The 27,594-nt window shown below is 37.2% G+C and overlaps 1 protein-coding gene across 4 annotated transcripts in view; it reads left to right on the forward strand.

The window, feature by feature from the left end:
- ARHGAP21 (Rho GTPase activating protein 21) overlaps window positions 1-27,594 on the forward strand; it is a 120,219-nt gene that overhangs the window by 74,349 nt on the left and 18,276 nt on the right. For 3 of the 4 annotated variants that reach the window (XM_074833833.1, XM_074833825.1, XM_074833841.1), the window contains 2 exons: window positions 4,642-4,696; window positions 15,087-17,040. In XM_074833833.1, the coding sequence (XP_074689934.1) occupies window positions 4,642-4,696; window positions 15,087-17,040 (2,009 nt within the window). Of the gene's footprint in view, window positions 1-4,641; window positions 4,697-13,617; window positions 13,648-15,086; window positions 17,041-27,594 lie in introns of all 4 variants that reach the window. The other variant, XM_074833851.1, reaches the window with a different exon arrangement.

The raw sequence follows: 27,594 nt of genomic DNA on the forward strand, positions 1-27,594 counted from the left end.
CAAAACTATGTTCAAAGGTATGACAGGCAAGGTAGACTGGAATGTGTTTTGTCACTAGTACTTTCTGTACAAGAGCTGGAAAGATGGAATCTTTTTTTAATAATCTTTACTAGAGATAACACTAGCCATGTATCGTTTTCTTATTTTGTATTGTACAATAGTGTATGCCCAAGGCACAGGATGTTACTTTATGGGCCCAACAGGTACATCAGTCAATTAAATCTCTTAATCCAAAAAAGAGGGAGACCAATCACATTATGCAGTGGCCTATGCAGTTAGAGATTCTTAATTCTAGGTTTGCCCATGAATAAAGTTTGATTTTCATCCCTGTGAGGCTAGGTAGCAAAGTGTCCCAGCAGAATGCAATCCCTGCTGACTGTGCATAAACCGGGGACACATGAACAAGGCCTTATCAGTGATTATCTAGTGCAACCCGGAATGGTATAGCACACTGCTGCATCTGTTTCCCTAATTTCCTAGAGTGCATGGAAGATGAAGGGATGCTGTGGTTAGTTAGGAGGGGAGAACAATTTATTATCTTGAGCCAGATGTGTACATCACAGAAGATCACAACAAAAGGTCGTGAAGTCTTCAGATGAATGAACCTCTTAAGATAAACAGATAAATATTAATTCTGATCCATAAAGAGAGCTAAGACTACAGATCAGGTGTGTCTTCCTTGTAGCTTACAGGCAGTGCTTCTCATGTGACTAAAGAATGAACTCTTAATTCTTTGCTTGAAAACAGTATTTGAGCTTAGAGCAGTTTGTTCTGCACGTATTTTATTTCTTGTGCTGCCATTTCATGGCAAGTAAATTACATTATGGTGTATGCTGCTTGCTTTAGCATGCAGTTCTTGCATCAGCATAGCCATACTGGGTCAGACTGATGGTCTGTTTATGTCAGTATACTTTCTGATAACATCCAGTAATGGCCTCTTAGGAGAGGACTATGAAAATACTGAAACTGTAGAGTGATATTTGGTCAGATGGTAATAGCCCACTTTCCAGAAATCCTTGGTTTAGGAGTTGGCTGAACCAAAGGTTTTATCTGTATCGCTTGATTTAATAGTTCTTGATAGGTTGGTCTTGCACAAGTTCACTTTTGAAGGTACTTAAACTCTTCATATTTAAAAATACCCAGTGCCGCAGTTCTTGCTCTATTTCGTGTCTCAGCATCCGGCACACTTTAATTTCTTTAGTAGACTTTGTGCAAGCAACATGCTGAAAGGCGTTTTGAAAGGCTAAGTTGTCAGCTGAAATCTCCTTTATTCATGACTAAAGACGGTTTCATTTGTCTCAGTATGTTGTGTGATGGTTTTCTAGACATTTTAATTACTGTATTTTTAATTATTGTTTTAATTACCTTTTCAAACACATTGCTGACTGTAAATGCTTACTATTTTGTAATTTTTCTGGTCATCTTTAGAGCAGTTTTCAAGGGTACAACACATCTCTCTTGCCTCTAAACAGAGTTCCTCCTTCTACTTGCTGTTCACCTGTTTTGCCATGAAACTCAGTTCAACTGATCTTTTTGAATTGGCTTACTCCTGCAGCTCTATTTCTATAGCTGCTTATTATTTTTCTAGAAAGTTGGTCAATTGTAGTTGTTTGTTCTCATTATATAATTCTGCAGACATCAGAACTTAGCTGCCATAAATGAAATTATCCCCATAAATTCCAGTGGGACTTATGGATGGGCTGTAATTCAGCCATGTTTCGTATTGTTCTCAGAAAAGTTTTAAGCTGTGTCTAGAACGTTCATCTATTTTGCTCTGGTTGGAGATAGCAAAGCTAAACTTACACTGATTGTTTTTTCTGGAAGGTGAAGGGCACACCTCAGAGTTGCTAGAAATAAGTATGTCCTGTAAGATTAGCCATGAGAACACTTTTAAGTCTAGATTTCCTACTCTTTACCAATAGTTGTTAGTTTGATCCATTAAGAATTTATTCTCATCTGTTTACATAATCAATTTGGAGATATGTTGATTACTAATTTAAACTCTGTAAATTATTTATGGTTCTAAATAAAACAAGAAACAGATTCTGATTCCCAACTTTTTTTTTTAAACTGTGGGGAATTTGAATGATTAGGTCTATTCCACTTGTTTATCTTGGCAAATTCTTCTCGAAAGTGTTGGGATTACTCAGAAATGTAGAGTTTAGCTACTGAATCTTTTTCATTAATACAGAATAGTGCATCAAAAGACAGTCATGATTAGTGTTTTAGTTTGAGTCAAATTTAAATTCAACTCTTAAAATGTGTAATGAAACTCACTTGAAGGATAGATATCCCTGAGAATTTGCAATACTGTGTCTAATACTTTAGTGTAAACTGCCACTTTCAGCATGGTGGGTCTTACTAACACTTTCTAGTTCATAATCTGCATGCACATTATAGAGTAGAATACACCAAAAGTATTCTTTAATACTTTTTGTTTCTGGTATGAGAACTGAAAAACATTCTGAGAGCGCTTCACAAAATGTACAGTAAGAAGATCCAAATTGTCTCCAGAAGGTTCTGCAGCAAACTGGAACAGAACCATTAAATAGTTATTTGAATGGTATATAAAACATTGTTCCTGAATGGAACCCTTTCCTCTTTTGGATGGCTACTAAAAAAGGTGTTAGACTCTGTAAATGGATTTAATTGCTTTCTTTTTTAAAGAAAAAAAAATATTTTGTGCTAAGAGAATGGTTTGTTCTGTGACATATTATATTCTTTTATATGAAAAGTACTTGAAGAATAGCAGTGGTATTTATCATATTTTTGACTTCCAAAGTCTTCATCCCGCAAGTAAGCACTGATGATTATCAAATTGTAAGTTGCCTAATGGAATTTACACATACATGCTACCCATACATAGAAATGAAATCTGAATGCTTCATTGGAAATGCCTTAAGCTATGGTATCTCTTTCATGTTTTCTTTTTTTTTTTCAACTGATAAATAATTTAATATTCATACAAAGGGGTTAAGGCAAATGTCAGCTTCTGATGACACTAATTTTAAATAATTATTTTAAATAGTTTTGCTGTTTATGCATTCAGTCAAAACAGGACATGCAACTGTAAATGCACATAAATATCAATACTTCTGTGTTTCTTAAAACTGAATATTCTAAAAAGTCTTTAAAAGTCTTTTAATGACCTTTTATTTTCCTAGCTGTGTATAGACTTAAAAAGAAAAACTTAAATCTATCACTGTTGATACTTGTTTTTAAAAGTAAAGTAATTTATGCTGCTTGGAGAACACTTTTTTTCTAAAATCAATAATGGTTTAAGAAGATTGTGAAACCAAATACCCTTACTTTGCTATTTTGGAATGCAGCCTTATGTCTGTGGTTGCTAACAAATGGAAAAGGAACCACAAAATAAAAACATTTTTCATATAAGAAAGCATAATAAATCACACATTACATGTTTGAGAAAATTACTTTCCTCTCTGCAGAAATAAGAAACTGAGGTCCTTCTCAGTGCTTTCATAGACTGTTCTGTGTGCCCTGAAGTTGATGGCCAGTCTCTGTGCTGGTTTTATCTTTTCTCAGCAAATGCATCGTACTTACCAGCATAGATAACCTAATTTCTAGTCCGATATATCGGTTGTATTTTTTTTCTTGTGCTGGTATTGATCAGTTTGTTTAAATATACTTTCTTTTTGTGACATGGAACATGAGAGTTATAAGTCATAATCTCTTCATTTTCTGTTTTTTTAGCCTAGTTAAAATAGTCTGTACAAGCCATCTTTTTTGTAGCCCTTCTCTGTACCTATTCCAGTTCACATTTAATGAATGTGAACAGAGTATTCCTCTCTTGGATGAGATAATGAATTCAGCTATTCTGTTTCCAGCGTTAGAATCATATACTTCTCTCTTGCATGTGAAAATATGTTTTTCTGGTAGATAATAACAGTGGCTTTCACTGTTTTACAATATTTGACCCTGGGTAACTAATACATTGTACATTCAGTGTCCTGATTTTGCCTGTATTAAGTTACATTGATAGAACTATCTGGATTCCTGGATCTTTATGCTGTTGTTGCTTTTGGTTTCAGCACTGACAAAGTCAGCACTTATAAATAGCACATGTTTTTTCATCCATATTTCAGATGTCATCTGACTGACTAAATATGTTTGAGTCTGCTAGGAGGTGATTGGAAAGGAAAGGTGTAAATCAGTGCTTGCCTTGCTATTGCCTCACTTTTCACATGATGATGTGGTTATGACATTTCCCCAGCAATTTTAGAGTGCTAACAGACTTTAGTTTTAAATGGAAGAAGGAAATTTTAGCTTGCATTCACAGATTTGCCACCTTGTTTTGTCTGAGAAGTTTCAAACAAATGTACCTTGGGAGTCTATGGGAGGAAAAAAAAAAACCAAAACGGTGTGTTGTCTTAATACACTAGTTTTACTGAGAACACAGGTATACTCTTAAGTCAGATTTCTGTTCTATTCATATTTGCTAAGATGGAATGGATCTAATGGAAATCAGTGTTTATTTCTGTTGGGTAAATTAATTTGACAGAATAGCTGAGTGTGGGAGGTTTTGAATGGTTTTGGTTTATGAAAGTTAATCATCTTTGTAACAAGAATTGAATATCTTTTCCAAAAGTTCATGTGTGTTTTTTTTTCTATTTGTTTCAGTGACAGCATACTGGAACTTAGTGTTATGCCAAAAGATGAGGACATTCTTCAGTTGGTATGTTTATGAAGCTTATATTCAGACAGTATGTTGACTAAAGAAAAATGTCTTGGTATTGTTTACGAACTGTGCTACCAGCAAATAATTAAAGAGTTAACATTTATCTCTGTCACTCCTTAGATATTTTCCTACTGGCTTGCCATCCCTGAAATTTCAGAGGAATCCAAATATAGGGGAGAATACCTTCTTCCCATGATATTTCTAGCATCTTGTCCAAAAAAACCCGATAAAATAGTGTTTGTATTTTTATTATATTTTAGATTAGTTTACTTACATAAGAATTCATTAATTTGATTGCTTTCTTTAACTAGGTTGTCTAATTCTAAAGAAGTTGGGAATCATTACTGAATTTGAATTAAAAACTAGCATATGACACTTAAAATGAGCTTTTTTTAATAACTCACTAATTGTCAGTGGATTTTCAGGAAAGAAGCAGGGTGATGAATATGCTGAAGGTTATTACCAAATTTTTTTAATTGTAACTGCTCTAAATACTTTGTTACACTAGTGCCTGTATGTTCTCAATTTGAACTGAGGTCCTGCATCTATAGTGAGATAATTAACCTCCTGAGGACAAGCAGGGTAGACTTTCTGGTTAGTAGTTGGAAAATGGTGTTTTCTAATCCACACAGAAATAATAAGATGTGACTTTAAATAACAGTTAAGACAACCCTGTGGGTTTCAGTAGCTGTTGTCCAGTATTAAAGGACAGATTAATGGGTAAAGAAAAAAACCCAAGAAACTCTGTTTTGAGCTGAAGATAGAGGCTAGCATAGGAACTCAGCCAGTTAGGCCAACAAGCCAAGATTATTAGAATAGAAGTGATATTTTGGGAACATTTGGTAAAGAAATACTTCAGTAATCCAGCACAGAAAATGTTGGGGGCAGGGAGTGAGTTTTGATTGTATGTATAAGTAGGAGGGAAAAGTTGGGGGTTTTTTGGGTGTGGGGTTTTTTGGGTTTGGGTTTTTTTAATTGGAACTGTGAATATGTAGAAATGCAGGAATAGTTCTAACTTTTAAATTATCTGAGTGGCCATATGCATCTAACAGTCTTGTAGCCATAACTGTCTAAAGGATCTGGGTAAGGCAAGATTTGTAGGTTTAAAGTTAAACCTTTGTATTTGGCCGGGTGAGAAGTTCTCAGGCACATCTTCACTCTGCTGATGAAACATGAAGCGCAAGCTTCAGGTGAAGTATAGATGAAAAATAATTGATTGGAATTTAACTTGTTATGTCAATGAACGAGATAATGAGGTAGAGGAGCAAAGAAAGACAATTACCTTTGGGCTACAGAAGGATATATTAGTAAAAAGAAAGTAAGGTCGTTCTCCTGGAGGAGATTGAGGGGTAAAGGAAAGAAAATATAGCTGCCTGTGGGAGTTCTAGAAAAAAACTGGTGATATGTGTGGGAGTAATTTCTAGGCATCATTTTAAAAAAAAAAAAAAACTTTCTTTTGAGTTGTAAGATGTGGTAGAGTTGTGAATTTTGTATGCCAGGCTCCTCTTTTGAAGATAGAGGATTAGGTTTGAGAGGTGAGGTCATCCTTTTGCAAAAATGCTTTGCATTGCCTCTACAGTTTGTATGAGTTCCTTCTGACTGTTTGCTGTTGTGTTGGTCTGGTACATGATTATGATACAACATGGAGGAGTTCATGCCCCTGTTTGCTATGATGCATTTGTTTGGGTACGAGGGGCTTGTCTTGAGAACTGTAAGTTCCACGTAGCATCTGCCATGGAGACACATGTTTTCTGTAGTCCACAAGACTGAGCATTGCGTGTACTCGGGCCTATTGGAAAAAACTTCCAATAACTGCAGTTTGTTCATGTGGTTCTGTCACTGTCTGTATTTTAGTATATATGTTTTCAGGTGTCAATCTTTGGCAGAGTTGCAACATGTGAAGATACAGATGATAAAACTGAATTTCATCATATAACAGAAGTCATCAGTTATGGCCTGTAGTTTTCTTCCTTTTAGGCGACCACAGAGGAGGAAAAATCTTACTGTGTCTACAATAACTATCAGCAGTCTTTTGAGACACAGTGCGCCACTATAACTTCAGTCAAATTAAAAATCTGTGCAGTTCCTCTGAAGATGGTGATTATTAATCTTCAGCCTTTAGATGTTAGGATCTACTGTTCTCATTACAAGATTTGGTGAAGAACTTTGCTTTACTCAAAGCTGAACACTTGAGTTTAAAATATTTTTCAGAGTAAGAGCATAGAATGTTATTCCTTTCACTCCCTGTGAAAAGATAGTAACTTTTTGTTTTCGGCTGAGAAACCGCATGCTTTTGTTTTGTTTTTCTGTTTTTATCTTATGATTAATGCTCTGTTAGCTTTTGTGGAAATCTTATGTCTAAACCTCAGAGTGAATTCTTATTCCTGAATGAAGTACAGCTTGCATAAGTGATAACAATAACCTCTGTAGTGGTAGTGTCAATATAAGTGCAAAGTGAACAGTAAATATTAAGGTACAGTGCCCTTATCAATAGAGGAAAAATTTATACATTTGTCACGGAAGTTGTTATGTAAGTTCTTACAGTGTGTTAAAGAATTTAGTTGTTTCTCTGACATATGTCATAAATCTCACTGTAAACAGCTTCAGATGGTATCACTCACTGTAAAGTGTTGATGTTAAATACTGGTATGCTGTAAAAATAGAAAAAGCACTACTGGATATTGTAGTAGGAGCTAGTGAAAGGTTTGTCTAGTGCAGCGAGGATGAAATAGTTTCATTATATTCAGGAATGATGCTGGTTGTGGTAAGTTATAGTACTTGGCAGTCTACTCCATGTGGTGATGACTGATTGCTAGGTTAAGTACATAAAGAACACAGTTGCTTGTTTCTACTCCATGTGGTGATGACTGATTGCTAGGTTAAGTACATAAAGAACACAGTTGCTTGTTTCTATCCTTAGTTTGCTATTTATAAATCTTGAGTTTAGTCTTCAGAAATATCCATATATGTCTGTGAACCTCTTGGTATATTGAATTTCTTGAAAACAGGGCTTTACAACCATTCATCAATAGTAACAATGAAGTGGTCCAATCCACAAGTCATCGCCCTCTGTGGCACATGCACACTGCTTACATAGAAGGGAATTACATGTTTAATCCTGCCATAGTGAAGTTGGTGTCAGTCGTGTTTGTCCACTGGTGTGGTCTTGGAAATGTCACTTTGGAGATGGGGGGAAAAGATATTTAAAACATCTCTATCCATGACAAAAACTTGAACTCTTGACAACTATGAATGTGTTGGGGTTTTTTTCATGCTTCTCCTCAAATTTGAGATTAGTTTACTTAAAATAATTTCTTTTGATAATTTTGAGATATTTGTAGGCATGTAACCCTTTTGTGACCGTGAGGAGGATGGTTATTGTTATATTATACTCTCCTCACTGTTTCAAGTTTGATGTATCTATATACAATTTCTGTAGCTTTCTCAACCTTTTTTTGTCAGAATTTTGGCATCTTGTAGGTTTTAGTACTGCCAACTTCGTATGAGTGGGAAGACACATTTAGGTTGACTACAAATAGCTCCTTTTCTCAAGTGTATTTAAAGGAATTGTTGCTGGTTTGTAGCCTTTAGATAACAAATTTAATACTAAAAAGTTGTTCAAATTATGACCATCTTCAGTTGTTCAAAAGCTTTTTGTGCTACACAAAATACTGAATGTAAAGGTGCTCCCTAGAGAGAAAATTAAACTTACTAAGCTCACTTACAGGTCAGCCTTATTACAGCTCTTCTCAATAGACTTTGTAGTGTCTGATATGTGTATGTTAGGGTATCCTTAGTATGCAGGATTTTTGGACCATTTTTTCAAGGTATGTTCATGTTGGAATTTGTTAATCTTTCCTTGTGTATTTAAAGAAGAATATAGCTTACAAGTCACTGAATTTCTAAATATAAAGCACTTGAAAAGATCAGTCTTAAAAACTGCATCTTTAGTATGATCTGCATTGGAGCTGTTCATTTGGAAGGTTATTTGTAATGTAGCATATGCATGTTTATAGGATTTATTATATGAAAACATATGTAGATACTCATTTGTAAATATGTGTATCTACTTTATGTATGTGTATATAAACACACATGCTATAGGCAAGTTATCCTTATTTTTCATCTTTCATTTTCTGGCACTTCCGTCACTATCCACTCCAAAGTTCATCTTTCCTAACTTTTATCCTACCCTCAACTGTTTGAGTAAGTTTTAAAAAATCATTTCTTCAGAGGAATTGCCCCAAAAGGTAGCAGGTTACTTCTAGTCCTAGGTGTTGTCACCGGTAAATTTTAGTAGCACACAAATCTGTTGAAACATGCCTTAGTGTTCTAGGAAGATCTCTATAGTTTCATTTACAAAAAGATTTTATTGGGCATTCTGTGAATGGTAAACGTGGAAATAAAAGGGGGCTGTTCACTACTGTATGTTTTTGATATGTTTAGTTCCTTCTTTCACATCTTTTAATTTACATCTTAATCTTTCCTTAAAATTACAGACCATTGAAACTGCATATTGATAACTTAGTTGACCATGTTTGAACAGAAATGTTTCTCTTGTCATAGATAGTAGGGGAACAAAAAAATCCTAAATGGGAATGACCCGGAAAGCAAGTGAAAGTCAGTTGAAGTATATCTTCTTTTTTTTTCTTTTTTCTTTCTCTTTCTAGTCAGGTGATACGGAAGTTTTCAGCATATTGGGAGATATGCACAGAAGAGTTTGATGCTTTGTAGCTTCTGATATTTTTGTGGAATTTGGCAGCTCTCAAGGCCTTGTAGTATCCTGAAATTGCCAGTGATGCACCTGTATTAAAAAATAAGAAAAAAGAAAAATAAGTTACATAAGGAAGTTTATTCTAGAGTTTTATATACCCCAGTAACCTCATGCCTCTGACTACAGGTCTGCCCACAGTCAACTTCAACAATATTGTCTTGTTTGGTTTTTTTGCTCACACCATCCAACTGCATCAGACCTAATGGAGCAACATGGCTGTTTTACTGGTGTGGTGGTTTGACCTTGGCTAAATGCCAGGTACCCACCAAGTCGCTCTATCACTTCCCCCCCTTCCCCCTTTTTTCTCAACAGGGCAAAGAAACTAAGATAGGAAAAAACCCCAACCCTTGTGGGTAAAACAAAAGCAGTTTTAATATAAGCAAAGCAAAGGTCTGTGCACGGAAGCAAAAAGAAAACAGATTTGTTCTCTACTTCCCATTAGCAGGCGATGTTGGGCCTTCTCAGGAAGCAGGGCCCTGATACGCGTAGTGGTTGCCTCGGAGGACCAAGGGTGACCCCACCCCCTTCCTCCTTTTTCCCAGCTTTATACTTGAGCAGACGTCATATGGTATGGAATATCCCTTTGGTCAGTTCGGGTCAGCTGTCCTGGTTGTGTCCCCTCCCAAGATCTTGCCCACCCCGTCCCATTGAGGGGGGGAAAATGTCGGAAAGAACCTTGGTGCTGTGTAAGCACTACTCAGCAGTAGCCACAACACCAGGGTGCTATCAACACCCTGCCAGCTCCCAACATAAAACACAGCACCATGAGGGCTGCTATAGGGGAAAACCAATTCCGGCTCAGCCAGACCCAGTACAACTGGACAACTGTGAAATATTTTCATTTGCTTTACTTTTAATAGAGATGTTTTCATAAGTGGGTGTATTTAGTCCAGAGTCTTGGAGCATTTGTTTACTTTCAGATTTTGTACTGACGCAGTTATTAATGTGCACAGAGGTTAATATTAAAGCTCTGGCAGCAAGTACAATGGGAGGAGGGGTGTGGTGTGAAGACATAGTGACCTAGAAGAAGACCTATATGCAATGTTAGATAACAAAGTTTTTCAGAAAATACTGATCATATCAACCCTCCTCACCTCCAATTTAGACTAATATTTACAGGAAAATATTTTACACAGCTTGTATTTGGAAATTAAGTTTCTTGAGCTTAAAGCATTAAATTTTATATACAAAAATTTCACTGCCATTGGAAAGAAAGGGTGTGCATTGTTTTGGTGGTTGGTTGGTTTTTTGCTTGGTTTGTTGGGTTTTTTTGTTTGTTTTTTCCAAATAATGTTATCTGACCATAGTGTTTGCTGGGTGTCTCAGAGCAAAATGAAACCACTTGAGCTGTATTACTAACAATCTGGCCAGAGCAAACTATTAAGTGGAAAATGTTTCTTTTTTAAGACAGCTGAAAACCTTTCCTGGTGTGCGGTTCCCATACTCCTGCTAAATGTGAGAATAAGTTAGGACCAGGGAAGAGAAGAATTTAGTAGTAAAGAAACAATCTGAACCCAAGCTGGTTGGAGAAGGAAGGAAGGAAGAATGCCTCAAGCTCAGTCTTGCAAGGCACTGGGCACATTAACTTCTGATGCATCAAAATGGTTGCAAGTAGTTCGGTTGAAATCAGCGTTATTATTCATCCTTTAGTGAAGCGTAGTGAAGCATACTCATCCTCAGTGAAGCATATTGCCTACGTGCTTTTATGGATTTGGACTAAGGGGTATAGGACAAGGTTGGCTCAAGCTCTTGAAAGTACAGGGTGTCACCATGATTCTTGCTAAGAGGAATCCTTGTATGTTGGCTGTCGTTATTCTAACATTAAATGGCATAAAATCAAGTGGGAAAAATGTGAGCAAAACCCTTCAGCTGAATTTGAGGGTTAATAAAATATCTTGTAGAATGCTTTATTTGCTTAAAATTTATTTGGCATATCATACAGCTTGAATGTATTACCTTACCAGTTAAATCCTTAGTTTGCTAATGGTTATACAAATTCGTGGTAAGAAATTAATTGTTTGCCATAGGAGTTTGCAAACTTGATGCAAACAAAACCAGATTGCAAAGTGGAGAAGAAATCGTACCAAATAACTGGAAACACACTGAGTTCTTACTGTAAGTGCAGCAGTTTTCTTCTAGTAATTGTTGCAGAGCTATTACCCATCAAAGCTGTTAATGTCACTCTAAATTGTATTTGTATGGTAAGCTTTCCATAACTGCTGTTGTTTTGAGAAGGTGAGAAAGAGCTCATAAAATATCAAGACTGATTTTTCAATCATGTTGTAACTTCTGAGTAACTGCTGAGTACCCAGCCCCTATAGGAATTTGAGTGGCTTGGCTGGTGTCTGAATCAAGAGCATCACTGATCCAGATATTAAAAAAGTTGGGTTTTTTTTTTTAAGTGGGAAGGCTTATTTTATTTTGAAGGCTTTTTAAAGGCTTAAATTTAAGCCATACCCCAGTGGCTTTTTAATGACTATATCCTCTGTTGCAATCACTTAGAGATTAAGGTGGTATTTCTACATACTGTATCATTTGAGGAACTGAAGGGAAAAGAGAGTAATATTCAAACTGTGGTTTATATACAGTTGCAACATATGTTAAGTGTCAAAATTGGTGTGTGAATGCTAATAAATGCTTTGGTGTACTTATATTTTTTTTTTAGTCTATAAACCTGTTCTGAAAATTTAACCATCACCTTCTGTTTAAAGCAATTAAAATATTTCATAGTAACAAAAGCTGATAATGCATCATTCAGTGTGACATTCAGAATGGATCCATACATTTCTTTGAGTTGCAATATTTCTCTGTAGGTCCTTAATCAGAACTATGAAACAAAGATATTTAATATTCTTTGTGGAAATGTCACAGCCCCCATTTATAAACTTTTCCATTCTTGGAAGAAAGTTCAGCTTTCAGTGATTTCTTGGGAAGTGGGTGGAATGAGACTGAAAAGAGAACTACACTTTCCATCATCAAAACCTTTTTTCCAGTAACTCTGTCTTACTCAGAACTGGCAGTCTTTCTGTCTGGATATACCTGCAGTCATGGAAACATTATTGGTGGAAGTGGGGGAGAAAGCCTAGCTTTTGGACCCTGTGAGAATGCTGTCTTCTGAATAGTATCTGTGATAAATTTAGTCAAGAGCTGAGAACTGATTTTTATTTGCAGTCTTCGGCTATGATCAGATCACACCAGTTTTGGAATTTCACCTTTCTGCTGTCAAAGTCAATGAAGCATTGTTTGTCATGGACATGTTTTACAAAAACGTAAACACAGACTATTTTATATTGGTGTAACGTGTGCGTATCCCAGGTTTTGAACTGTTTTATCAGCTGTATAAATTAATAATTGTTTTCTGATTGGGGGCGTGTGTGTGTGATTGTTCGTCTTGCATGCCAGTAGTCTCTTGGTCTTTCTGTTTTCTGGGTGTTCAGCATCTTTTCCAATTTTTTTTTTTCTTACAACCTATCAAGGTCTTAAATATCCATTTTTTAAAAGATTTAGAAATATTTATCTTTGTATGTTCCTTCCCTCCATTAAATGTGCCAGTGGAAACCTGGCTTGATTTTTACTATGAGTGGAGAAAAAAAAAAAAACAAAACAAAACACGAGGAGAGTGTTTCTGCAGCATCATTCCTCTAATTTCAGATGTACAACATGAAAGCAGCTGCAGTCAGCTGACAGCTTGTGGTCATGTTTAGATATATGTGGGGAAGGGGCGTGCTTTTTTAAATGCATAATAAAGCCGTTGTTTCGTCACCGGGAAGCAGGGATGGTAGCAGCCCAGGGGAAATGAGAGACAGTAATGTTGCTGTAGCGGAAGGGAAGTCTTGTTGCATAGAGCCAGAGCTCTCTGCAGGCAGCTGTAGGGATGCACCAAGGCAAAGTGGCACAAATGTATTTTGCTTTCTGTAAGGGTAGAGGACAGATGCAAGGAGCAGATCAAAGCCTGAGATGAATATGCTCACAAGGAGGGTGAAGTTATTTTTTATGCTCTACTGCCCTTTACCTCTGTTGGTACCTTCCACTGAAATCAGGGTAGTTGTATTTTTAGCTTCCTGTATTCAACATCAATATGACAAGATAATTCTGTCTTTACATCTGTAAGCAGCTTTTACTATGTTTTCCTGTTTTCTGCCAGCTGCAGTTTACAAAGGATGTCACAGCACTGGTAAGAAATCTACAGTAGCCATTTCTCTGATGGGTTTGTAAGGCATGTTTTTCTTAATGATTAGTGAGAAGCAAGAATATGAAACAGCAAGTTTGTTGGAAATGAGCTAGATAGTCTCAGCTGAATTTTCTTCATAAAGCTAATCTCTTAATTTGTGGTTTGTGCCTGTGTTATTTGGTCGGTTTTCTCTGTGTGCTTTAGTATTTTGCACTTCACTAATGCTCAGTGTAACATTGCAGCAGTACTGTGAGTGCCTCGCCCTCCTCTGTACTTTGCTCTGTATTAATCTTATGGCTGCACTTGGGTTTTTATAATCTGTCTAGTGTTAAGACAGGGCACACTGATACTCCAGAATTGAGCATGTTATGATTTGGAGAGGAAATGCTATGGTATGTTACTATGTCTAAGCGTGTAAAAGCTCTGAGAAATCATTTTAATCTTCTGTTGCATTGGCAGGCTCTGCGTTGGCTATTTCATTCTGTTTAAACTGAAGTCATGCTAAAGTTTTTCAATAATAGGGTATTGTTTAAGTATGCTGTATGCTTCTCATTGATTTATTATTTTGAATGTTCCGTTAATTTCACAATGATAAATGCTACTTTTCTAAAAGGCTACAGAAACATACTAAGTGTAATATAACTGTAGGAGTCAGGCCCTTAAAGGTGCAAATAAATGCACTAAGGAAATTAATCTGAGATTTTAGTTTGTGTTTTAATAGTGTGTGGACAGTAGTTAAAAATGTTATTAGCATTTTTGCAGTAAGACTTGCGTGCCATGTACTGGCTGTCTCCTGTAAAATGTAAGATGACTTATAGGGTGTTGGCTCACAACAAAGATGTTACTGCTTCAATTTATTCATTTTATGTTTAGGAACAGTAGCTTTTATGTAGAAGACATCTTAGAGGAGCATGTGTATGTGTATTTGTGTGCACTTTTCATACGTACTACGTTATGTGAACAGAGTTCTTTTATACAGAAAGTGACTAGAGAATTTTCTAGTGCTAGTTGAATTTATGCAGCATTTTAACCTGTTGATTGCTGTGAAATTCTGGTTTCCAGCAATGTGAAGCTTACACAAGAAGGTGCGAAGCGTCATGATAGAAAGCAAAATTAAGAAGGAGAAAAATAATGTATTTTGTGCTCACGGATTTTGGGAAACCTGCCTCAGTGCCCTATCTGCAGTATTTCCTAGAATTGGTCATCAGTTTTTTAATTGTTGAGGGCAGGAATGTATGTATAAACGATTTTGCTTGTTCTGTTTCTGCTCACTAAGGGGATGGAATGCTATTTTTATCTTTTTAACTAACATTTTGTCTAAAATGATAGGTGTGAATTCTGTACTTGTGTTCCCTCTCTTGAAGCTTGATCATGCAAATACTAGATGGTGAACTTTTCCATCTCCCTCACTGCTGCATACTCACTTAATCTTCTCTCCACAGGCGTATTCCCAAGATGCCTACCTGAAAGGCAACGAAGCCTACAGTGGTAATGCCCACAACATACCTGAACCACCGCCAATATGTTATCCACGCCTGACATCCACAGCTTCTGTTATAGCACAAGCTGGTGACAAGCTATCTTCCGACTTCTCACTGGGGGGGAAACAGCAAGTCAGTAGACCAGTACGGGCATTGACACAGCCAGAGAGGGCCTACAGAATGGAAATACAAGTGCCTCCATCACCAACAGACATTGCAAAATCAAACACAGCTGTGTGTGTTTGCAATGAAACTGTAAGGACTGTTATTGTGCCTTCTGAGAAGGCTGTAGATTTGCCATCTTGTAGAAATAATCATGCTGGTCCATCACACAGGACAGAGGAAGTAAGATATGGCTTAAAAGATCAAACCAGTCTAAAAGCACGGACCACGTCACCATCTTCTTCAGTGTCCACTGCCATTGTACTTCCCCAGACTCCAATAACAAGGCCAGTTGATCCAACTGGAACACTAAGTAAAGCTTCAAACTATGTAGTATGTTCAGAAGGAATCCCAAGCACTAGACCTCCTGCTCAAGCCACAGACTCTCCCTCAGTCTCTACTAATCATTACAGTTCTCCAACCTCCCACCAGCACATAGACTGGAAGACATACAAAACTTACAAAGAGTACATTGATAATAGGCGCATGCACATGTATGGCTCCCGAACAATACAGGAAAGGTTAGATAGTTTAAGAGCAGCTTCTCAGAATACAACTGATTATAATCAAGTGGTGCAAAATCGCACTGCTTCACAGGTACGGCGCAGGAGCACCTCTCATGACAGGGTTCCACAGTCTGTTCAGGTCCGGCAGAGAAGTGTATCCCAGGAAAGACTTGAAGATCCCATGTTGTTGAAAGAGTGGCCACGAAGTGCTTCGCAAGATACTCTAACTTCACCTTCAGTTAACACGAGGAATCACAGGGCTCGATCATGGGATTATCTCAGCAAACAGGGTGAAGTGCTAGAAAACTTTCATTCTGAGAATCTGATTGCGGATACAAATGGAGATAGGAGAAAGACTTACAAGTGGACAGGGTTTACTGAACAAGATGATAGGCGAGGTATTTATGAGAGGTCTAGACAGCACGCATTTCACATGTCCCTTCGAGGACAAAATTTTTCTATGCCTCCGAGTGCTTATATTTCAGATAACAGGAGAACAGGTAGTCGAGCTTCTCTGCCTGGTTCTCATTTTCAGAAAGTTCCACCAGATATAAAAATGTTACAGTCTTCTCGAGATTTGCAAACTCCTGGGGGAGTTTCAAAATCTACAACTGTTTCACAAGAGAGATTGTCTCTCACACCAGCCAGAAGTTCTAAAAGTAGCTCTTTGAAGAACTCTGCTCCCTATGCAGCAAAACCGTCGTTTCCCCTTAACCAGGGCCTGGATGCTATTGCCAGCAAAGACCAAAGAACAGTAAATCACTTGCATCAGAGTGGTCTGTTAAACCAACAGTCAAGGATCGGAGCAGAGGGTGCCCCAGATCACAAAACAGAAACTGGCAAAACCATCCAACCCTCTTCTTTGTCTCCAGCTTCCGCCAAACTTGTTCAGCCAACAAGTGAGAGTTCAACTACCTCTGACAACGTAGATGGTTCCATCAGACAAAAGATTCATGATTTCGAAAGGGAAGATGTCCAAGAGCCTGAAATTCTGCAAACGGATGGTCAGGAAAATGACAAAGACACAGTGGTCATGCGGGACAAATCACCTTCTGGCCACCAAACTCCACAGCCTTTGAGGCATCAGTCCTACATTCTTGCTGTAAATGACCAGGAGGCAGCCTCGGACACTACCTGTTGGTTACCTAACGATGCTCGGAGAGAAGTCCACATAAAAAGAATAGAAGAAAGGAAAGCATCGGGTTCCAGCCCACCTGGTGACTCCTTGGCTTCTATTCCATTTATTGGTGAGTTAAACTATTCCAGTGTACATCAAATGCTCTTCTCTGCTAAAGATGATGGAGGGCACCATGCCAGGTAGCTGACTGTTGTTCCTGTAAACCCTGAGGCTGAGGAGCATGGGGGCTCTTTTTTCATCTAGAGTAATAATAGGTTGGTAAAACTAAAAATGCTCTTCAGGAGGAAAAAAAGTTCTGTTTTGTTTGGAGTTCTGGAGGATTGGTGTAAAAATGTCTACAGTGATTTAATATTTTTCTAGAGTTTTCCTTAACCTCCTGGAGAAGTCTGCATTATATAACTGTGTCTGGTTATCACTCCACATAATGCTCTGGTGTTACGTATATGGACAACTAGCATTTGTGGCACCTTTCAAAATATTTTTTACTTCTCTAGTATAAAACACATTTTCTCTTTACTGGATTCCAGAAATGCATGTAAATCCATATAAGGGTGATTTGTGAAAAAAAAGGTTGTCAGCTGAACAGGTAAGGTGAAAGCTTTCTGAGATGGATATGGGATAGAGGAAAGCTGATTCGGGTGAAAGGATAGCAATAAAATGAAGTGACTTTGCAAGTAAAGGTGCTAACATAGATATGAGTCAAAGAGTTTGTGGAAGCAAAATGTGAGAAGGCACAAAGATTCACCTGTGGGTTGTGACACAAGCAGGGTTGGAATTACAGGGATCTTCTAGGAAGAAGGCTGAGCACTTTTGAGATAATTTGGAAGAAAAGGAGCTCATGGAAGGATTGCAAGTAGTTAAAAAAAAAATTAATCCAGTTTTGGATGCATGAGGAATTGTAATAATCAGCTGAAGACACAGTTTCAGTGGCAGAGCAGTTCTACTCAAGTAGTCAATGCATGTGTTGTCTTTGCCCCACTGTTGTTGTTGAATTGGATTTTCTTTTGTTGTGGCTGGTTTAATCCTTGGAAGTTTAGATGCTTGCGGACCGTTTTCCACACAGCTTGATTTATACCTGACTCTGTGTTCTTGAATTTAGTATAGGAAGTATTTAGAAAATGTTGTATTTCTATCCTCAAACTCATGTATGTGGAAAAAAAAGTCGTCTTAATTCTCCTTAGATTTTTTTTTTACAGATTAGATTAAAGAAGTTACAGATACATTGTTTTAGCACAGTTGTCTTCTATTGTGGATCTGCAGCAGTGATTTTTTTCCCTCTAGAATTATCTGTAATATATACTACTAGTTTTTAAAGTAAATAACCAAAAATAGCAAAGAAGCTTTGTGTGCATCAAAGAATGGAAATCATACAAAAGATAAAATAATTCTGTTCTTTTGCCAAAATTTTGTTTAGACGTAACAAAAATGCTTTCTTAGTTAGCAGATGATTTTTGTATTAGTTTTTCCTTTTTCGATGGGAGTTGTATAGATTTTTTTTTTTTTAGGTTTTTTGTACTACTGAATGCATCAGTATCCAGTGTAATGTTGGAATCTTCTTTAGAGCCTGTCAATCTTTCTTTAAGGATTAGTACAAGTTTGTAAGGCATGTAACCAGTCTTTGTGCAGGGTTTTTTAATACTACACCTAAAATCAACGTTGGGCACTTGATTTAAGTTATGTGCAGTATTTTTACTCATTTAGGAGTGCTTTATGGGAGTTTTCTAATCCAGTACAATTTAAATGTCATGTAAAAGTCAGATCAAGATCATCAAAATCAAGCCCAACTTTTCTGCACAATCTTCTATCTTGATTTTGACAAAGTTTTGGACTCTTACTTATGTGACTTGATTCCAGATTTTAGAGAAATGGGATGATTAAAGTTTAAAGAAGCCTTAAGCATGTCAATTGTACTGCATTCTGGTAGCAGCTGAGCAGTTCAGAAGAAACAAAGTTGTAACTCTCTGTTGCAGCGTCTTGGCATAACAGCATGTGGGATTGTGTCAATTCTTATGAGTCCTCTTGGACTGAAACTTCCTGAATACTCCAGAAATACTAAGAAGTGGTGCTGCTAGAGCATGGGCATGGTCTGAGCCAACACAGTACTGGTGGCTGTCTTCCTAGCAAGAAATTCTTGTGTAGTTACAGGTGCTGTGGAAAATTTCCAGTACCTTGAAATGAAATATAACACTCTCTGAATAGGAAGAGCATCAAATGCCATTAAGAGTGGGCATCTTCCAAAGTTAGAATTAATATGCATGATTCTAACTTTGCTTGTTCCACTATCATTATGCTTAATTACAGCTTTACTTGTTAAAAGCCTTACTTAATCAGGCGGATAAAACCCTAGATCTACTTTGAAACTCAGTTAAAGGCTATTTAACTCTTCTGAAGGAAAATCACTTGGATTTTTCTGTTTTGTGTTTTGATTTGGGCTTTTACTTTTTTCCCTTCTGTCTGAGGATTGAGAAGGATGTTACTTTGAATAAAGACATACCTTGGTGTTGGCAACCCCCCAGCTTCTCATCAACATAATTTTTTTTTCCGGTATTAGGTTTTATTAGATATGGTTCATTTCATAAATGCACTTACTGAAGTTATTTGTACAGTAGATCTTTGGACTAGTATAAAAATGCAAATTTGGAGGGAATAAATATCTTCCGAGGTTACATATTATTGCCTTTTTAAATACTTTGTGGTGTGTTACCATTTTCTGCTCATTAAAAGTAGTAGATGTGGCCAGACAATATTTTGGTAGAAATTTAGCCAGGAACAGTTGGCTTCTGCGGCAGTATTTTGTGACTAACCTGCTCTTGAGAATAATGCAACATCAGAATAATTTTAGCTCTTTGTAAGTAGCATGGTGCCTTGCACCACAAACAGAAATCCAAGCAGCATTTCTGTAAGCTTGCTTACAGCAGATTCTTGCAGGGATTATGGTGGGTCACTGAGGAACAGCCTTTTGACACTAGTCTTTTTGTAATGGCTGTTAGGAGGCAGGAAGATTAAATTTTGGTTTGCATTTGCTAATAGAAATGAGAGATCTGTTCAGAGCAAACCTAGTAGGCAGATGTAATATCTTTTATAGGCGAAATTGATTTATTTGAAAAAGGTAAGATATTGTGTGCTTAAACTCTTCTTCAGGTAAGCAGATGTTCTTGGGGGATGAGGAAGCTGCCAGTTTTACAGAAAAACATACCCTGGTACTGCAGGCTTCAGTACTTTCATGTGCTACTAAATGGAGGGTGTTGTGGTTAGCTTGGAAAGCTGCTATTTCTATTTCAGGTCCAAAGACTCTGTTCTTGCAATGCTTCCTATTTCAAACTGTATCAGTTAGTATAATGAAAGGTTATTCCTTTTACCCAAAAATGGTTTCTACCTGTTCTCTAAGACTAGTAGAAATACCATTACCTCTATCAGTGACTATATTGGCAATTGTGGTGTTCAGTGTACATTTTTTCAGACTTGTGATTTGTACATAATTTCTCAGAGAACAGCAGATGATAAATTTCTGATTTACTGGGTAATTTTGGATGTGTTAACCTGCACTGGGATGGAAATCAGTATGCTGCTTAACATTTTTGTAACTGTTGATTAAGAATGTAGTTATTTTAGTACATTTCTTAGATGAGATGTCTAGTGTGCGTGTCTGAGATTTGCAGCTAGCTTGAAACAATTTTTTTCCTTCTTACCTCATTTATTGTAGAGTAGAAAGCAATTGAAAAAAAGGATAATCCAACTCTCAGATTGAGTTGAATGAACTACCTCTATGAGTGAAATGGAGAAACTGCTTCAGTACTTAACCTGATTGCAGTGCGTCTAGCTGCCAGTGCAGTTGAGTGCTTTGGCCGTTACTTCTGGGTGAATGTTCTTTCTGACTTTGCAGTGGGTTGTCACATGAAAATCAATTTTAAATGGATATGTTTTAAAATACTTAGCCTAAATAAACATCATCATGAAGTTTAATTTTTTTTTTCAAATCAAATAAGTTTATAGTCATCCTAGTATACAGTTTTCGAAATCATCCTGTTTTCGAAAATATCTAGTACATCCTTATCCTAGAAAAATTTTAGGTTGCTTTATTCTGCTATTAATTTGTGAATAACTGAGAGAAAATTAGCCAGATAAAAATATTTGGCCGGACTTTGATAACACCAAAGTGTTGTAAAAATTAGATGAGTGTCCTCTCTCAGGCTGAAAGTGATACCTAAGGAAAGGTGTAATAACAGGACAAGGATATGTGATACTTAATGTTGTTACTTTCTATTCTCCAACCATTTGCACTTTACAACATCCCTGAGCCAAATGTGATTTTAAGTGCTCCATAAATTCCTCCATTCTCTTTTGTACTACAGTCAAATTTTGCTGTCCAGTACCCTGTATTGATTTAAATAAAGATTTGCCAGGAGTTTCACAGCTTTAATTACATGATATTTATTCCTTTTTTTGTGCGTGTGTGGTTTTTTAAAACCTGTCTCTTGCTGGCTGAATTCCTGATACAGATGTTGTAAGAGTGACCAGCAGACTGCTAATCTTGATTCACCCTTTCCATGCCACTCATGGTTTTATCTCTCTGTTGCTTCTACCCTTGGCGCAGGCAACCAACCATAGTGATTTCTGTGTAATAAGGCAGACTCTGCTTTTCACCTTTTTATTGTGTTCCAATATGTACTTTTCAAGAAACTTGTGTCCAAATAAGTATTTGTGTGCTTGCTGATTAACAGATAGGATAAATTTGGCTGGGTTCTAGTGAATTCTGCTCAACCTGCTTTTTAATTATTTTTTTGTTACCAAATACTTTTTTTTATTATTTTTAAAGTAAATTAACTAAGGAATTAGGAGGTGAAACATTCTAAAACACCCAGCATTAGTTAAACTTTTCAGGCATCTTTATTGTATATGTGATGGCATTCTTCTTCTCTAATGCTGGAAGTAGAGGTGTGTAGGGTTTATCTTATCAGTACCTACCCTTAAATGATTAAGTCATGTACATAGCTTCCAAGTACTTTTTTTGTAAGTGTAATGAGTTTACTACCTTTTTTTTGTGAAATATGTGCCATACCTTTCCTCTTCTCCCTCTACATCTTTATGCCTCTCTCTGGAGGCTGCTTAGGCTTTGGTACAGAAGACAATAATGTGAATACACACATACTGAATGCAGTTACATTCTTGAAACTAGAAAATAAATTGATACACTTGGACAGCACACTGTAAAAAGGGCTATAATGGTAGGAACAGTCAGGTTAAGGGAACAACCAGAAATATTATCACATGCAATGAAGAAATAATTGAAAGAATGTACTCATTCTGTTTTCTCCTTGTGAGAAGAAATAAGCGTCGGGCAAAGAGAAATTCAAAATCTCCAACTTCTGCAGCGGAGATTGTGGCTTGTCAACCCAAAATGTGTGGGCTACCTTAAGGGCAAATGATGGCTGAATACAGATAGTTGATATGGCATGATTTAAGGAGAATTTAATTTTAGCAAGAACTGTTAGCAGTCAAGATGAATATGAAAACCTTCAGCCATTGTGATTTTTTTCTACAAGTTACTGCCTAGCTATTCCAAACTATGAAAATATAAATGTAACTGCAGCAGAAATTAGAGCTGACAGATGTTCATTTTTGAGGGACTGTTGCCTCCGTTATTTTAGCGATAGCATTGGCACAGCTTTTAACATGTCATCAGTGTTTCCAAGATAAGCATCAGTCTTCTGTTTCTTTTCAGGGTTTTACAGTGTGGCCTGCCAAATCACTATTGCTCCAGGCTGAAAATTTCGGCATTTCTTATCCAAAGAACAATTTTTAAATCATTGTGGTATTTTGAAGTATAGCAGCCAAAACACAAAATTACAAATTAGCATTTTAAATACCGTTCAAATTCTGTGTAACTCAAAAATCCTTTTTTAAATTAAGCCTTTAAATTTGAAGTCAATTCTTAACATTGAGTAGAAGCATCAGATTTGTTTGGTAATGGGTAATATTTTCAAAGCATAAATCATCCATAGTATATCATTATAACTTAAAATAATAATTACAGGTAATAAAGGAATGCTATAGGAGTTCTTGGCCCAAGAAAAGTGTATTGAGTATTGTACTTTTTTATATGACAGGGTAATACTGTGAACAGGAACCTTTAGAATTATTTTGTATAGAAAGATACATTTGTTTAACACTGAAATAAGCAACTGACTGTAATAGATAAGGCTTTCAGAATAGTCTTACATGAAGAATAACCTTGGGAAGCCTTTTTCTATGTGAAACTCAATCAGTATAATAAACATATTATTTACATGAGTGCATTAGCAGAGGGCTGGATTTGATGATTCAGGAGGCTTGTTCCAGTCTTGTGTTTGTGGCTTACAGAAATGAATGTGCTCAGCATGCAGACATGTTTCTATTATATTCTTTTGGCTACAAGAGGGTAATTACGTAAAGTAATATATCTATGAAGAAGTTCTTTGTAAAGACAATCAGTGCTGTGAGTGCTGGAAGTACTTAACAACTAACAAACAAAAAAAACCTTTTCTAAAGGCTCTCTTTTGAAAAATGAGGTAGTGAGTCATGATGAATCCAGGCAATAGTGCATCTTCTTCCCAAATCATGTGTTTTAGGCTTGGAAGTCTTTAATTATTGGAGCTTTTACCCTTGCAGGTTGAAGTATAAAATGCAGCTGCTTGTACTTAAAGATCGGTAACAAAAAGTCACTGCTGTGGGGTATTTATTGGTCCTTTGTGCTATCTTGTGTGATAGTAAGGTTAGTTTCATATAGTTTATTTTTGATTGAGCAGTTCATTTTTGTTTTATTAGTTATTTCTGGCCTTCTCACTATGCAAGTGAAATTGTATACATGGTCTTTTTATTTGGTTGTTTTCCTGACAGGCTTTTAAGAAAAATGGTCTATATTAGTATGTCTGTGTTTACCTTGAATTCAGCTTCTTTTAAGGTTTCTTGGAGATGAGGAGCCTCTGAGATAGACTTCTTTTTAACTTCCTTGCCTGTGTGTGGATGAAGATGGTCTTCCTACCTCCAGTATCCTGTCCATCCCCTCTCTTTTCCTCCTGCATTCTTCTCACTGGTGCCTCTTCCTTGTGGCCTCTGTCCCCCTGCTCTGCTCTCCCTTGCTCCGCTTGTGCCTGTGCCTCAGCAGCCTTTGCTTGACCCCTCATGTCCTGCCTGCCACCGAGGTGAAGGGAGGGAGATCTGGTCCACATGGCTGTACCATAAGGCAAGAGCTGCCTATTATAGCAAGCTGGAGCAAACCTAAACTGAGAAGCACAGAGGAGGTATTAGATGTAGGACAAGATTTTAAAGTGTGCAGAGCCTGTCATGGTATTATGTACTGGGCAGTGCTTGGGTAGGCCAAGGATGCAGCATGCAAAACAGTTGTTGACAGAGGACTTGGAAGTAAGGGAGTGCCTCCAAAGCTGGTCTCGCTGCAGGGTCTGTTCATGTCACTGGCATGTCCTGCATGTCCTCCAATAAGGAAAATATTTTTTTTTAATTTTTTTTTATGCTTCTGATGAGTGTTTCATAGTTTTGTGCCTTTTCTGCCACAAGCAAATGAATTTGCCATGTCAGATTCCTTCCTAAATTGTACCCCAAAAACCATAACCTGCTGTTTGAGAGAAGTATTGAAGGAATAGAGGGTCAATGATAAAAATACTTACTGTAACGGCTCTTGGGTAGATGCCATCTCAGCGTATAGAAACCTTCACTTCTGTGCCTCCATTGAATGAAGGTAACAATTTTAATGACTCTTTTAGCCCTTTCCTTTGGAGACAGAAAGCAAGTATGTTACCTCCCTGTAGCCTTCTGCAGAAGGCTGAGCTTCTTACAAAGTGCAATCACTGTTACAATTCCATAAGATATATGAGTAACCAAAATTGCGTTAAGCGCTATGGGGGCATCTTTAAACACATGCATAATCTGAGAATTGGATATGGTTTTCAGATAGCCAATAATATTAAAGTACAGTTATCTTCTTCAATGTATGCAGTTTGGGAAATTGTATGTTGAGTGATACTTTTTTTTTGTGTCTCAACACTCTTCACATGAAAAGCAATTTAAAGCTGTTTTAAGTGTGTGTTACTGCACAGCTGTTACATTTTTATGATCTGAATCTTCAAAGCAGATAATAAATAGTCTTTGATAAAATACATACTTGTTGAGTTAAGGTTTGTAGCCACATACATTGTTTAAATTGAAATGCCTAATGAGTGTGTTAAATGGTAATGCAGTCTGCAATACACTTACTAAATAATACAGTTCCTTCTTAGTCTGTTGAGGTGTTGAGATACTGCTTGCAAGACTACCATGTCTGAAGGGGAATAAACATAAAAGATGGCTTTACTCTTGGGAAGCTGTTTTTTTCCCAGTCACTTTCTATTACCAGTGAAGAAAAAAATCTGAATGATAGCTCAAGGGTACCTGAAGTTTAGTCTCTCTGGACTAAAGTTAGTCTGTGAATATGCTGTCCATGATTATATGTTATGATTGATTAAACAATTTCCTTTTTTTAAAAAAAGAGATAAAAACAAAAAAAACCCTAACAATTCCCCCACCACCACAAACAAACAAAAACAACCCATCTTTGAAGGATCATGAGGACTGGGGGAGGTCCCCATTAACTGGAAAAAAGCAAATTGTGCACCTGTCTTGAAAAAGGATGAGAAGGACAATGCAGGGGAGGCAGTCAATTGGCTATATCTCAATCCTTGGGAAAATCATGGAATTGGTCCTCTTGGAACTTATTTCGGGGCACATGAAGGAGAACGTGATTGGTAATAGCTAGTGTGGATTTACCAAGGGTAAATAGTGCTTGACCAATGTGATTCTGTTTTATGAGATGACTAGATCTGTGAATGAGAGGAGAACACCAAGGGGGGGGGCACCAACCTTGACTTTAGCAAGGCTTTCAACCTTTTCTGCAACACCATCTTTGTGCCATAGTCTAGATGGGTGTACTGCTTGATATATAGAAATACTGGATCATCAGGTATAAAGGGTAGTGGCTAAGGGTTCATATTCTGCCTGGAGGCTGGTTATAAGTGGTGTTCTTTAGGGTCCATTTTGTTTATATCTTATCAGTGAGCTAGAGAGGAGATGGGATATTAAGTTTGCAGAGAACACCAAACTAAGGGGTGCAGTCAATACACATGAAGGTGTATTCAGAAGGACGTATCCCTCTAGGCTAGGAACCTCTTGAAATTGAAGCGGAGATGCTAAGTCCCGCTCCTGGAATATGCTGACCTCCTGCAGCAGTAACAGCACCTTGCTGATGATGAAGACTAACACTGTACTGGTCTGCATCAATAAGAGCACACCCAGGATATTGAGGGAAGAGATTGTTCCTCTTTATTTGGCACTTGTTGGACAAAAGCCCTGAGCAACATGGTCTGAATTCAATGCTAACCCTGCTCGGAGGAGGAGGGTGGACTAGGAGACCTTCCAAAGTTTGCTCCCACCTGAATAATTCTGTGATTCATTTAAATTATATTTAAGCGTCTCAAAATGTGCCTCCTTTTTGTGTTCAAGTGTTCAGGTTGTTACTTTCATACCTTTACGTGTAATCCTGAAGGACTGCTCCAGGAGAGTCAGGTGTAAAAAAAGATACTAAATATTATGTTAATCATGATAAAATTGTATTGTAGCAACATAGTAGGGTATGATACAGATCTGTGCTTTGTTTTTCAGTGATTTTTTTGGTGTTCATTCCTTTGAATTTTTGAAAAATGGGTTAATACTTGTTCCTTAGTTCTTCATTCACAGAGTGGGGATAATATGTCTTCTCTGTCATGCTTTCTCACCCATGTAATTCTCAATTTTGAAATCTCTAGTTCTGCCTCTGAGTCCATTCATTGTAAATTTGTCTTTGCAGAGTCAGAAAGTTAGTATTTTTCCTGATCACACTTGCATTGTGTTCAGATGTTGCCTCTCTTTGTAGGTCTCTGATCTCCAGCTGCACTGAAGTATAAATGTACTTTGATACATTAATTTCTCTCTGCTTTAGCTAGCAAATCAGTTACTGCAAGTTACTCCAACGCAGTTGGACCTATGTTGCCTGTTTATTACAAGTTTTCAGTGTCTTATCCCCTGTAAATGTTTTCGTGTTGAAAGGCTCTTTCTGAAAATCACTAGTTGCAACTGTTGACGAGTTGCATGCTCATGTTCGGACAGAGGTGACAAGTGGCATCCTCCCATTTGCCAGAGATGCTCTGTCACCATGCTGGTTCATTTTCTGATGGCCGGTCTCTTGGGTGGTTTCATAGACAATAATGCAGAACAAATTGTATTTGTATCCTTTTCTCAAGTGAAAAGTAAAACTTTAAGTAGTCCTGGAGTCTTTGACCTTTTTGTTACAGATATCTAAAGGGACACTGGTAATCCGTGAGATAACAAACTGAAAGAATTATTTTGTGTGGCTTCTCCTCTGGCTTGTGTTTTCTATACACTTCACCGCATTCAGATACAGTAGTTTTCATCGATCGGTGAACTGAACACATCCTTTCGTATGCTGTACAAGGAGTTTTGGGCTGCAAATACACTGGTTAATCAAGGAAATTGAAAAGAGAGACAAACACTGCAAGCACAAAAAAGTCAAAGTGCAAGGGATACATGTAGTCTTTTGGGATTTGTTTCTTACTGGACAGCAGCAGTCGAGTTTGCT

Source organism: Strix aluco, chromosome 1 (assembly GCF_031877795.1).
Source record: "Strix aluco isolate bStrAlu1 chromosome 1, bStrAlu1.hap1, whole genome shotgun sequence".
In the NCBI taxonomy this organism is placed as follows: Eukaryota; Metazoa; Chordata; class Aves; order Strigiformes; family Strigidae; genus Strix; species Strix aluco.